This window comes from Glycine soja, chromosome 17 (assembly GCF_004193775.1).
Source record: "Glycine soja cultivar W05 chromosome 17, ASM419377v2, whole genome shotgun sequence".
Classification (NCBI taxonomy): Eukaryota; Viridiplantae; Streptophyta; class Magnoliopsida; order Fabales; family Fabaceae; genus Glycine; species Glycine soja.
In genome coordinates this window covers 4,490,481-4,505,246 of record NC_041018.1, presented here as the reverse complement: position 1 = coordinate 4,505,246, position 14,766 = coordinate 4,490,481, and the positions used below count along the sequence as shown (strand labels likewise).

The following is a 14,766-nucleotide window of genomic DNA, read 5'->3' as shown; positions in this document are numbered from 1 at the left end:
GGCGGACGGACATATAGGTCAAGGGGGCCTTGGGCCTCCCTGAATTTTTCATTTTTTTTAATGTGTGTATAAATATATATATATATATATATATATATATATATATATATATTATTTTTATTTGGATGTTTAATTATGTAAAGAATATAAGTTTAATTATGGTTTTTTTAAAAGAAGTTTTATTATGTAAATAATATCATTTAAGTACAACATTAAAAAAAAGTCATTTAAGTCTTATTTATTTATTGTACTTTTTAACAAAATAGTCCATTCTTTTATAGTATTTGTTATAAAGATAGTCGTATTTTTTTCTTATTTTAGATAAAATATTTGAGTGTCATGTATTTTTGTTTCTAATACTTAATATGTTGTTATTATTTTAAAAGTTATAAATAATTTGAGAATTGAAGATTATTTATTAACCTTTCTCAATGAGTCAAACTTACTAATACTATATAAGGATTGAAATTGATAAGTTCAATTCTAAAAAATATTCTATTTGTTTTTTTTTTTTTTGTATCTGTTTTTATTCTTCTTATTGATGTTTGAGAGGTTCCCACATGCTTTTCCTACTCGAGTGGAAGAATCCACATATAAGTTGTATCAAGGATCTATCATAAAGTTGTAACTTTTGTCATGACATAATATTGTTCTTCTTCTATTCAATCATATGAAACTAAATTATTCTCCAATATTGGTGGCTACTATTTTTTGTAAAAAATAATTTAGTGAACCACATAATTTATTCTAATTTAGTAGATTTGTCAAACATAATAAGATTTTTCGTTAAAAAAAAAAAAAGCTTAACAACGATTGCAATTTTTACTATAAATTCATTAGGGTTCTTGGTGATACTTGAAATTGGCCATTGTTATTTATAATTTTGGATCTTTTAAAAATGTTTAATTTATTTATATGCAAATATATTTTCTTAGATGAATTTTAAAAACACATAATTATGAATACGTAGTATAAATTTTAATGCTAGTTAATATATTTTTAAGATGAATTATAATTTTCATATTTAGATCGCAGTCGTTAAATCCTGAACCCATTCCTATTTTATTTAGAGTGGTATTTTTTTTATTATGCGTATGAAAATAAAGGGCTAAGGAAACATGTGCCTACTGCACATCAGTGGGACACGATTCTAACATACCCATTATTTACAGTGTTATTTATTCCCCTCAAAGAAAGCTTGCCTCCTAGAAGTGGTCAGTCAATTATATTTCCTTAATTAGTGCAAAATATAATTAATATCTATATACAAAATTATAACAATAAAAACATGCATGTTCAGATATCCAGAGCTTCCCACTGGGCTTGGCCCTCACACCAATTATAAGATTTTTTTTATGCATACACACACCACACCCTTTACTAATTAACTTAAATCGCAATATATTATCATTGCATCTCTTCTTCCCATTCCTGGTTCAACCTCCGATAAATGGATTTTTTTTTTAAAAGCAATATACTTCTATTAATGTTGTTTTTGTGAAAGCAAATACAATGGGGTGGTAAATTACTTTTATCAACTTTGTTTTACTTACAACAAAATCAAGTATTTCACCACGAGTGTATATATATCCTTGTTTTTTTTTTCACCCCCTTCAAATTTATTGTACACTATAGCAAAATTATATTTCTAGTTTTTTTTTATTCCTTCAAAAAATAACGAAAAACATGATTATGTTTTATAATTGTACAACAAAATCATGTATCTATTATTTTTGTTTTCACATCCCTTCAATAAATAATGAAAACATGATTATATATGTAAATAAATTAATTATTAGATCAAAATTAATTATTACAAAATTTATTATTTAAATTTACTTGCGCATTAAATATACATTATAAATTTTAGTATTACATATAACGACATTAATTATTTTATAATATAATTGACTTATTAGCTCAGTTGGTTAGAACGTCGTGTTAACAACATAAAAGTCACAAGGTTTGATTCTTGCATGGGCTATTACGATTATCAATCTATAAGCCCAATTTGTATTAGTTTTACAGAAGGGTAAAATGGGAATTACGCTGTTGTGCTGGGTGTACATTGTTGGATGCGCCAGCCCTAAAAATAGATAAGTTTTGGGCTTTGTACTCCTGTTTTAAATCCTGTACATCAGACATAACTATTGAAAAACCTTGGATTAGGGTATTACCAGCTGTTAGTTTCTGCACCTCCAAGTTGATTCCTACATCCTTTCCAAAATGTTTTTTACCTTTCGGATTGCTCATTCTGGAACCCAAAAAAGGGTGCATTCCTTAATGTAATCTTACATTCCAGATCGAGCATTCTGAAAGTCATAAAAGAGGTGTTGGAAGCAACTTGGAAGGTGCAAGAAACAATAACCGGTATTACAATAAGGATCACTTTAAAACGGGCTTGGGGTATAATAGACTTAACTTTGGGCCCAAAATTGGATTAAATACATGTATATATATTGTCTCAAGCATAAAATAATGTAGCATTGTAGCATATGACATGATATTTCGGTAAAGAAAAAAAACATATGGCATGATAAGGTAAAATTTGTAGTGGATATGATTTGATTATAGAATACTTAATTATCACATATTGAAATAAACCACCAATTCCTAGATTGACAAGGTTAACACTCAGAGCAAAAAGACTGTGTATTTGAATTGTAAACTCATGTCCCTCGATAGAAGGCCAACTCAACGGTCAAGTTGATTTCCTTTTACTTTTCTTGGCTTCGTGTCAAATCATCATCATCACATTAAGAAATCCGTAAAGTCGAATCAATTACAAGACAGAACATCACCGTTAATTTTTGTTGCGGGTTAGTTTTTTGTCTTTCTGATAACGGATATTAGAGCCATGGCTCTCTCCTTCAACTTAGAACTTATTAACACAAAGACTTTAAGGTTCCTAATTAAAGTGGAATGGAGGAAATAATGCATGAGTTATGTTGATAATTTTATGTGGTGGTAGTATTACTGATTCCAAGGGTATATATCTTAATTTGCACGAGAAAGTACAGACCACATGGGGACTAAGTATGCAAGGAAGAATCTCCCTGAAGCCATAACGCGAAGAAGAGAATCAAGTGCAATAGAGTCTTAGGCAATTTGCTTGGACTACTTCCGTCGCTTATCTCATCCAGCAATTTCCCCCATATCTTCTAGTGAAGGAAGGAAGAAGAACCCAAAAAGTAAAGGTTACAAAAATATAGATAAACTCTCTTTTCCTTTTAATCTTATTTTTATTTTTTATTCTTAAAAGAAGAGTCCCAAAAAAGCATGTGCTTTCCTGCTCCTAGATACTATCATCTGTGTGCATTTGAGCTAGAATTGAGCCTCCTAACAAATCGTCCCTGCCACATCACAAACAAGTTATACGTGTTATTACCTCAAGCGTGTGTGTCAAACATAAATGAAGCCATAATTCACAATCTAATCTCTTAAGAAAACTTCATGATATGCTTCCATCTTTAATTTCCACTCTCCCCCTTTCTCGTTTTTTAGTTTGATATGAATTTGTCGTCCTAGATCTGGAGTTGATGCTACCTCGTTCAACCATCATCACATCACATTAGAATTATAGTATGGTGCCGACCAATTTTTTTGACATAGGAATATATAGACAAAAATAGTAACTTTTATTTATTTATATTATATTATTATAGAGCGTAATATAATGATGAAAGAATCTGAAAAGTGCAACGAAGACATGCGTTAGGAGGCGTTGATGAAATTAAAAAGGAAAACCTAAAACATTGGTAGTGGCATGGTATCAAACTAAGGTGAAAAAATAGATAGATCCTCAAAAGTTGGACAAAGTGACCAACCACCATAAACGGGGTCCACTCTCCATAACAAAAATAATAAACTGTGACGCACCCACGCACGCACCTCATTATCCAATTATCATCACCAAATCATAAAGCAGATTTGCCTTTTTCTTTTCTTTTTTCTTTATCTGACATAAATCAAATTTCTTCAAGTGTCCTCAACTCAACTGTGAACTGACTCGTACCTTCATTCTGGGCCGTCGATCTGCGTTGACTTTCCTGACCTGGTACCTGATCTTTTTCGAGAAGAGGCGCGTTCGCCGCTTCTCCTTGTAGCGCAGCACGCTAGCTTCTCTCACTCCTCCATTGTCCCACAACAAATCAATTTGCGACAACCGCGCCTGCCTCCAACAACACAAAAAACAAAAAACAAAAAATAATAATATATTCCGTTAATTATCCACTACTCACGCACCACACCCTCCTACCGTGTACCACTCACTCACAATTAAATCGTGACAACCCCGACATTATGTGCTTTTAAATAATACACCGTGACACAAAATAACATGTACCGGCCAAGACAAATTTTCCTAATACAAGACAAAAATATAAATAATTATACGACATAAGAATGTAATAATGAAAACTAAAAAAGATGCTTTTTTTTTTTTTTTACTTTTTAACCTTTTCCGGGATAACATACCCAATTTGAAATCCATTAAATGTTGCAATGGAACTTTGTTTTTTAAATATAGCTTGAAAAGTAAAGTATAGAGGAATGAGGCAAGACATGCATGAAATACTTTACTATTTTAGTTTTTAAAAGTGCGATTCCCATACTCCACGTGATTAAAAATGCTAACTAATGAGTGAAACTCCAAACTTTGTGTTAGGTTGAATTTTCATTTTAATTCAAATTAAAAGTAAAATAAAGCTCATTGCTAAACACGTTATTTCCACATAAACCTCACAATAAAGGTTTTAACGAAACTTGCGAAAACAGAGTACTACTTAGTTTTTGGAACTTACAGTGACGTCATTTTCCGGCACGTCGGCGAGGGGGCTATCGTCGGTGAACGGTGTTCCGCTGTCAGACCAAGCGTTCCGAACGCCGTCGTAATCCAATTTCAACATCAAACCCTGTTTCGGTTTGGGCAATTCCGTGTTCTTCAACTCCAGGACGACCGGCGACGGCGCCGCCGCAACCTTCTTCTTCTTCATCTTCTTCTCGGCGGCCACCGGCGGAGGCTTGGTGTTAATTTTGGGCGATATTGAAAGAATATCGACGGCAGGAAAATTCCACCAGTTACCGTCGTCGACGTGGCGGAGAGCCCTAACACGGGGTCTCGGGAACTCCAATTTCCCGCCAAAAGGCAAAATCCAGGGCAAGTTACTAACGGCGTCGTTTGAGACCTCTTGAATACTGCTCCCCATGATGCTATCGATCCCTTCTTCGATTTCCTCATCGAGAATCGATTCCGCGTCGAGGCTCTCTTCGCCGTCATCGTTCAATTCAACTGAATTGAAATTCACGATGGAGCTTATCTCGCCGGGGCTCTCACACGCCTTATTATTATTATCCTTCTCCTGCACGCTCACCACTTTGGGCCTCTCCATGGGCTTCGGGCCCGTTTGGTCCAAAAGAAAACACGACGCCGTTCCGTCGAAGACTCTGAACGGCAATAACAGCTCCGAAGAATCGTAATCGAAATTCTCCGATGTGGGCCTCGAGAATTTGCCTTTGCCTTTGCCCTGAGTTTTCAAGTTCTTCGTGGAGAACAAATTCGGGTACGCCGTGGAGAGAAGCGCCGCGGCTTCGTTGTATGTTTGGTTGGGTCGCTTCCGCGGCGTTCTGGGCTTCTTCGTTGAGATTGCCAGCGGCGAATTGCTCGATTCGGAGATCGTTGAGGAAGGTGAAGAAGATGTGTGTGATGTGAAAGTAGATGAAGACGGAGATTTAACGAATTCGAAATCGAATCCATAGGTTCTTCCCCCGGCTCCACTCAGACACGAAGAAGACATTGTTTTTATGTTTGGATTTATATAATCGGAAATTTAGAATGTTCAGAATTGGAGAGGCATGGAGTTGAAGTTGAACATAGGCTTGCCACTTGTGTGTTTTAGCTAAAGGGGGTGCAAAACCCTAAACCCAAAAAGTACAAGCAACAAAAGTTATTGCCTTATTTTTTTTATAAAAGAAAAAGGGGGGGGGGAATGAAGAAAAGGCCAAGACCCTAGAGGATTGGGAATAAAATAGACAGAGGAGAAGAAAGAAATAAAAAATCTGGGACTTGCTATTTTATTACCAATTCTATGAGAAGGGTAGCTAAAGCAGGTACTAGTATCTAAAAACACGGCATTGATTGATTCCGAAACCCGAAAAGAGAAACGGGAATTGGTGTTGGATAAGGAAGTAGTAGCACTGTGAAGAAGGGAAAGGTGGCCAATAAAAAGGGATTGAAGTGTATGAAAGCTGAGTAGTGTTAAATTCAGGAGCAGAGAGAGAAGAGACAGAGAAAGGGGTCACGAGGCGAAGTAGATAAAAGGGAAAGACCCGTTGGGGTCCCTGTATGTATAGGCAAATTGGCAGAGTGGTATAAGCCCACACCGACTGTGTGTCACTTGTTGGATGAGAAGAGAGAGAGAGAGAGGTTGGGGAAGTCACACACACACACACACACTCTTACACTTGACACTTGCAGTGGAAATAGAGATGAGAACGAAGGAAGAGACAATGCTCGGTTTCTCTGCTGTTCTTAACGTGGGGACCACTTTCATTAAGCTTATTAGTTTTTCTTTGTTTCTCTCCCTTTTACCTCTTCAATTATTTTACCTTGTTCTTTTACTATAATATCCCTCTCCCCTTTAGGATCTGTTTCATCCCTTCTCATTTAATTTTTTTTAAAAAAATAATTTAACGTTACTCAACAAGGCATTTTTCGTCTAAACTTTAGTAAGTATTAAAAATTGTTTAAAAAATAAGTGTTTTGAAATACCAAAATAGGGAACAAACTTTAGAAAAGCAGAAATGTATTTAAAAGGCAAACACTTTTGAATACTATATTCAAGAAATTGAAATATTATATAATATAGAAATTTATTCTTAAAATAGTAAATAAAGAAGGTCTACAGTAAGTGGGTGTGATAAAAATTGAAGAGAGAAATGATGGAATAAAGTACTGCTTTTTGGAAAATACTATAACTATGCAGTTAACTCGCTGAGCCTTTCACATTGATAAATAAATGCATTTTGCTATTATTCATTTGGGTGGCAGGATTTGCTACTAAATAAAAAAATATTATTCATTTTGTTAGATTTTTACTAAACGGTTTATTTAAGGTTAGACTTACAAGAGAACTTTTAATAAAAAGGAAATTGCAAAAATATTAAACAATATCTTTTTATTGTCTCTTAAGAAGAAAACGAATATCTATATGATTTTTTTTTTTTTTGTCTTTTGAGATAATAAAACTAAAACTTTTCATTCATGATCAATATTAAACTTTTTCATTCTTGCAAGGGATTGATGTTGGGCAAATTGGTAAATTGAACAATGAAAATCTTACTAAGTATGGCCGTGACAGACATGGATGTGTACATACAGGATTATTCCATACCTTACCTCCTGCAAAAGCTAATTTTGGGTATACGAAAAAAAAATGCTCCTTATCTGGTGACGAGGCAGTATTTGATTGGACTCTTAAGATTTTCAGGCTTACGTGGCATGCCTTTTATGGGTAAGCTGTTGCACAGTTTTTCACGTGTATCAAGAAGAAAAGAGGTGGGCTTTTGGATGTGTTCTGAGACCAACCAGATTCGAACACTTTTGGTGTCTTGCGCATTTCATCTGTGGCACTTAAACATGCTACGTTGGTCTTATTACCATTTCAAAATCTAGTGTTTTCTTCCACAAGCTTATCGATTAACTAGTTTATAACATTCTACGGTCCAGACCGTACCATTGTTCTGCTATAGCCAATAAATGTAAAAATAAAAAAAAAAAAAATTGATAGTTAGTTGTTCAAGATATTTAGACTTTAGAGACACTCAGCCACTCGGGGAACATCGAGTTTCCTAGTATACGTAGTTTGTGAAATATCTTACTCGAAAATTAGTATTTTGATATAATTAAAATTCATAACAAATAAATATTTTTACGTATATATATATATATATATATATATATATATATATATATTTATATTATAACTAAAATTTATAATACATAAACATGTTTTAATATATAAATTAAATGTTGAATTTACAATGAACAATTTACATTGTAAGTATAAACTTATTTTTAATGATTCACAGTTTTTTTATAAATATTATAAGTTAATTTAGAGATGAAGATAAAAAAAAAAAAAGTTAGTTGAAAGATATATATAATTAAAAAGATATATAATAAGCGATGAGAAAGATCACTTAAGTCATAGAGACAGTTTAGTGATTTGTGAATCTGGGTCAGGACACCACTAATACGGGATAAGATTGATAATAATATGATAATAGAAAAAGTGAAGGTATTTAAGGTGAGTTACTCGAAATTTGTATGTCCAAACCTAATAATGGACCGATGTCCTTTACTTTGTCATTTTCAAATTTGAATCAAATAGATGATTTGAATTAATCCAAATTTTTCCCTTCAACTTGGTTTGGTTTGTTTTAGTCATTGGATAGACTCGAACTTATGATCACTCTTAAATTTACACAAAATATTTACAATAATAAACGTTCTTACTTCAAAATTTAATTCGGGCTAATTCTTGACATTATCATTTAGTTTAATTTTTAATTAAATGACAAAATACTGTTTTTACTAATATGCATAAAATATATTTTTTTCGATAAAATATTGTTTCTAAACTAATAAAGACCTCTCAAGCTTCAACCATAGACAAAACGCACCGCCATATATTTTTCAATAAAATATTTATAATTTGATTTTGCTTTCACGGGATGAAAATTAAATAATAAAGCTCAGTCAATATCACTGTTTGGTGAGATAAAAAGGTCTTGAATCATTTTCATACTTGGAGCCAATATAATGCCTATATAATGAGAAATAAACAGACGTTGAGTTTCAAACAACTGAAAATACCACTATTTTAACGCATTAAATAAAAAACTTAGAGTTTAATTAATAAAAGCTTCGCTACTTGGACTGCACATGTTATCCTTCACTATTATTATTTTTCTTTTAAATAGATAAAATTTCTATATAGATATATAAGAAACATATTATATATATATATATATATATATATACACAGAGAAAGAGTTTAAATTTTATTTAACCATAAAGTTTTTAATACCATTTTTTTTTGTAGTAGCTATATAAAAATTAAATATTTATAGTAAATAAACATTGCAAATATAAACTCTCTTTTTTCATTTCCACATTATTGGTTTCAGCTCTTGCAAATTCAAGATGAGAATTCTCTCAATTGCTCCATCATAAATAGACACTAAAGTAACAATAAATCAATTTCAATTTTTTCTCATTTAATTTAAAGCAAGTTCAAATATGTGTAACTTGATAGGGTTTTTTTCCTGAAGCATGAAAAAAAACTGATAGGGTCGAATTATGGAATACGTACACGTCTGCAATGGTATAATAAGAATTAAGAATATAAGTTAGGAGGAGTTTGTTTCAATGATTTTATTTATTTATTTCCGGGAATTTTATTTCCAGAAAAAATTATATGGTAACGATATTTTTTAGTATTTCAAAGAAATATATGTTTTTTAATTATTAAAACTGATTGGGAATATTTTTTATATTTTTGGAAATATTATGTTATATTACTAAAATATTATTTTTATATTAAAAAACTATTAATATACACATACACAACAAGATACGAGATTAGACAGTACATATATCAAAATTGAACTGTGAAATTTAAAATACTAACTTATATATGTAATGATATTGAGGGTAGAATATTTTTTTTACATGATTAACAAGATTTTCATGCCTATCAATCCATATTCTTATTTTTTTTTCTTCATAAAATCATTTCAATACAAAATCAGCATAAGTATGATCATCTCACTTTTTTAGGAATAAAACATATCTCAAAATATTTTTGGATTACCTTCAAATAAAAGTGAGAATATATATTTTCATTTTCACATTTTGAAAAATCTTAAAAAATTTCATGAAACAAACATCAACTAAGGTCGTGGAAAAATTATGATGTATAACAAAAATGATTTATTGTTTTTAAATAAAAATAAAATATTGAATATTCTCATATGTTCTTTTGGTAAACAAATGTTTTTTTGTGGCTAAATTGTCAAACAAAATATTAATATAAAGAACATGTAAATAAGATGGTGTGTAAAAATAATTTGTCTTCCTTCGTATACAGAAATGTTAAAAGGAATGCATGCGCTGCTCTTTTTTGTTTGCATTTCAGAGTCGAATGTCCTTTTTCTAGTTAAGATATTTTGAGGAAAAATATCTAATTGTATATTTCATGTCGAAACTTAAATATATTTTTTTAAAAAAAGTATATACTTTATAAATTTTATACTACTTATTTGACGCAAGAAATTAAAGAAGACCTTTTCCGCACATTTTTTCCAGTATATACTTTCTCACATATATTCTTATTTAGATTATTAAATCAGGTTAATTACTTTGAAAATTGTTTTACAATTATAATTATTTTCGTATAGGTATTTTTTTCACTTGATAAATTAAGATGAAAAGAAAATTGGTTCTATTTCATTTCCACAATTTTTTGCTTTAATCCTTAATCGTACATTGTATTAGAGAACACCAGATTAAATGTTTAAAACTGAATAATTAATATTATATACGTTTAAATAACATATATAATAAGTTTATATAAAAATTAAAACAATGAATGGAATAATTCCAAAGAAATTTATTTGAAATACGTACTCATGTGATAGACTTAGAGTTGATATTTGTCAGTATCTTATCGTGGGAAGGGAGTGACTTGGAATTCCCAAGGCCATTGAAATTGGATATGCTATGGACTGTACGATAATATAAGGTAGAGATTTCATCAAAACATGTGACTCTACATATAGTTGCGAAGTTGAGCTTCATTTTATCAAAATATTATCTTCAACTTTATATAAGTTTTTTAATGAGTGGATTGTAGATAGCCACACCTTAACATAATCTGATTTTGCGGACTAGACGCTTTTAATCTAATGGGATTATCTCAATGCATATGCCCTATTGGCTATTATGTATAAACACACAACACTTTCTATTCATCAAATTAACAATTTTAAAATTATAAAATTTAATTAAATAGAAAATGGAAACTGATGCTGTGATGTTACTATCTCTTTTGAAAGATACTTATCATCTTGTACCAAAAAAATATAAGAATGATAATTGTTATATGTTGATTTGACAATTAAAAAACACTTATTTAATATTGTATTACTAATCATTGATATCATCAATTGAAGTGAACATGTAACTACTTATTAATACAGTATATGTGAATATAAATTTTTACACTTTAATTATGTTGACTTGTCTATTATGTATGAAAGTACAATAAGAAACTAGCTAGCGTGATTATTGAAAATTTATGTTTCAACATTTAGGCAATTAACAAGTTTGTTATCTCTAATTAGTGCATAGGTGTGGTGCAGTTTAGTTGTGATTATGCTAAATATACAAACACTAAACTTATAAATTGTTTTTGTTTTCTTTAATCCCTCTTACAGCAAGCTGATAAATGTTAACCTTTTCATGTAAATTAAAGAGAAACAAAACGCTTGTAAAGAGTGGAAGTTAATTGTCTCAAGTAGCTTTTCTACTACTTTCCTTTTGTGAGTTTTGTCCCTTTTAAATATCTTTAAAACCTCATATTTTGTTACAGAAAATAAAAATAAAGAAAAATAAAAGACAACCCATTTTACTGATAGAAAAAATAGCCCATAAGTAAACATTATTATATGGTACATGAATTTACTGACATTATTACACTATTAGCCAATGCACTAGCAGTCTTAAAGACTAAGAAAAAAATAATAAGTTGCCGACAAATGTAACCGTCAACAATTTTATCAGTTGAAATCAAATGTACAGAAACTGTTATAGACATTTCAATTCATTCCAAAAGAGACCCATATATTATTTGTAAGATCTATTTATGGTTTGCAAATTGCAAGGTCCTTGGGGCGAGTACACCCAAGTAGTATTGCATTGAAGGCTGAAGCTTAGAATGACCTTACAAGGTTTACACGGGTCAGTTTTGGTAGCACGGTGTCACTGTCTTATACAGCAAGCTAGCTGATCAACAAAACAAAGCAGATGCTAACAAAAAAGACACATATTGGGGACCATATATTCCATCCTCCACAAGCATGGACAGCCTCAATTGATTGCTGCTTTAATCATACGACCTGAACACATCTCAACCCTAAATGTCTCTAGAGTGGTTCCCTGGAGAGAGGGACAAATAGCAATTTGGTTTAAACAACCTAGAGGCCGAAAATCCAATGATGTATAGTTGAGTAGAGTTAAGTTCATCATATTTTTTTGTTAAGTTAGTCAACCCAAACCAACTCAACCTTAATCGAATTGTGTGGTTGAGTTTAATAATTAATATTATTGTTAATAATAATAATAATAATATATTCAAAAAAATTGAAAAGAAAAATGAAGTAGCTAATTATATTAGTTCAACTCATTGTAATCTAAGGCATTCAAATATGCAAAAAACTAGTTGAAAAATAATTATGCACAATAAAATGACAATGTACATTACGCAAGAAGTTTAGAATGACACACCCTTCATATATATGTAATATTAATGATATTAAAAAAAATAGTGTGAATAACACAAATAAAGAGGTACAGAAAGCAAGGCTCAATGCTCTAATAGTCGTATAGACTAATTTCCAACCTTCGCATGGCCGCCATGGTGTTCGTGTTGTTTTATCTATTTGGGCCTTGGGCTTGATCTGTAAGTCTTCAAAGATGATCTGCAAGATTTGAAATTTGGGGATAATTAAATCTGTATTAATATTAGCAGTAAAGGTACAGTGTAGAAAATAAATATAATAATATATACAGTATAAGTACAAGGCACTCAACCAACCATGGGAGGTTACGATTCAATCTTATAAAATTGATAGTTTTGGAGAAATAAAAATCGAATTTTATTTTTTAAGAAAATCTAGATTTTGTTGTTGTTGGGGTCATACAAATTTAGTAACAATTAAACAAATGTTACTTTTATCAAGCATTTTTCTATTACAAATACAAAAAGACACGACTCTTTTTTACGTGTTTAGTTTTTTTTTCCTCAAGTATTTTCCTTCTCACACAATTATGTTAAATGATTAATTTTATAAAATAGATTTTGGTAAGAAATGAGTTTATGTTATGCATTTTTTTTCTTCCTTTTAGCTCAACATCCTTATGCCGTGTTTCGTTGGATGAAAAGGTGCAAGAAAAAAAAATAAATGGAAGAAAAAGTAGAAAGGAAGAAACTTTTAATATAAGTTTTTTTTCTATATTAATTCATTCAAAATATAAATCAAATTAATTTTAGTTAACTACATTTACACGATTATTTAATTTCACGTAAAATAAAAATGTTTTTGGTTCCCATAAATATATAAAGTATGAATTTTATTACTGTAAAAAAAATTGTTTTTGGTTCCAATAAAATAATAATTTGTGAATTTTTGACAGATTAGATTTGAATGGATGTAAACCTGGTATTTTTTAAAAAATTTAAATTTTGAAATACAATTTCAGAGGCTAAAAACCACCAGCATGAAAAAAAATTACAAGAATAAAAATACTATTTGTGGCAGTTAAAGCAGAATTTTTTTTTAAAAAAAAAAAAAAATCAAGAATCAAACCACCTCTCTCCGTCTCCCTCGACATCGGAGCAGCAGCCATGGTTATGAAAGAATCAAACTAGAGCAACCCACACACCAAACCCCGCAAATCCAGTGGAGGTAGATGAGGGAGAAGATTGCAGCGATATGGAGAGGGGTGTGCTTGCGGATCTATTCGTGAAGGAAGACAGAAATAACTTGCTTGAACCCAATCCAATGGGGGAATGAGCACATTTCCTTCATCTGTCTCCAAATCCTCGCCGCTCTAGTCATTCGATTCCGACGACGGCGCTTTCTGGTGCTCTCCTTCTTGCTGCCGGATGGGTCCTTGTTGGTCTCCATGGATGAAAACGGAGGTAAGGTTTGGGGGATGAGAGTGAAAGATAGCATTAGGTTTTAACACGTGTCAACATTCAATTGGCTAATGGACCAACTTAAATGCACTGACATCATACATGTAAATTCTAATATAAGCAAATCTTCTTCATGACCAAAAAGTCACACATTATACTTTTATTGAGACAAAAACCATACATTTACTAGGACAAAGACACATGTTTTAACCAAAATAAAACTGACCTAATTTAAAGTCAAAGGCTAAATTGTAATTTATCTCCTTAGTTTTTTCAATTCATTATTTTGGCCTCTTTAATTTTTAATTGTAATATTTAGTATCCTAATTTTATATATTGATAATTTTGATTTCTTGATAGATTATTAACTAATAATTATAATTAATAGAATTATTAAATTAAATGAAAATGGTTAACCATTCAAAGACTTTAATAAAAGATTATGAACCTAATGTGGTGTTATTGTTAATCTACAATGGAGGTGAAAAAAGTATTTGAGAAAAAGAGGAGAAACATATTATTGAAGAAAATTGGAGTTAATAATTTTTTATTATTTTTTTAAATAATTAATCATTTTTAATTAATTTATAATTATTTGTTAATAATCTAGGAAGGAAGGAAGAAAAACTCCTAATTTATAAAATTAGAAGATTAGAGACCAAAATCATAAATTGTATGTAGTTATAATTTAACCAAATATAAAACATTTGGCAATTGCTATATCCACTTTCCTAATTTCTAAGTAAGCTCCTCTTCATTTTTTTTACTCGCGTATGCTTTACTG

At 30.8% G+C, this 14,766-nt stretch overlaps 1 protein-coding gene across 2 annotated transcripts; it reads right to left on the bottom strand.

The window, feature by feature from the left end:
- Nucleotides 1-2,943: 2,943 nt before the first annotated feature.
- Nucleotides 2,944-6,461, bottom strand: LOC114393417 (protein CHLOROPLAST IMPORT APPARATUS 2-like). 2 transcript variants are annotated; one of them, XM_028354769.1, is made up of 3 exons: nt 4,803-6,461; nt 4,016-4,171; nt 2,944-3,353 (listed from the first exon to the last, which is right to left on the bottom strand). In XM_028354769.1, the coding sequence occupies exons 1-3, from the start codon at nt 5,793-5,795 to the stop codon at nt 3,306-3,308; spliced, it is 1,197 nt and encodes a 398-aa protein (XP_028210570.1). In that variant the 5' UTR covers nt 5,796-6,461; the 3' UTR covers nt 2,944-3,305. The 2 variants fall into 2 exon arrangements, 1 of the variants encoding a protein (XP_028210570.1); XR_003662557.1 differs by having other exon boundaries at nt 3,253-3,353; nt 3,892-4,171; nt 4,803-6,460.
- Between the last annotated feature and the right edge of the window lie 8,305 nt (nt 6,462-14,766).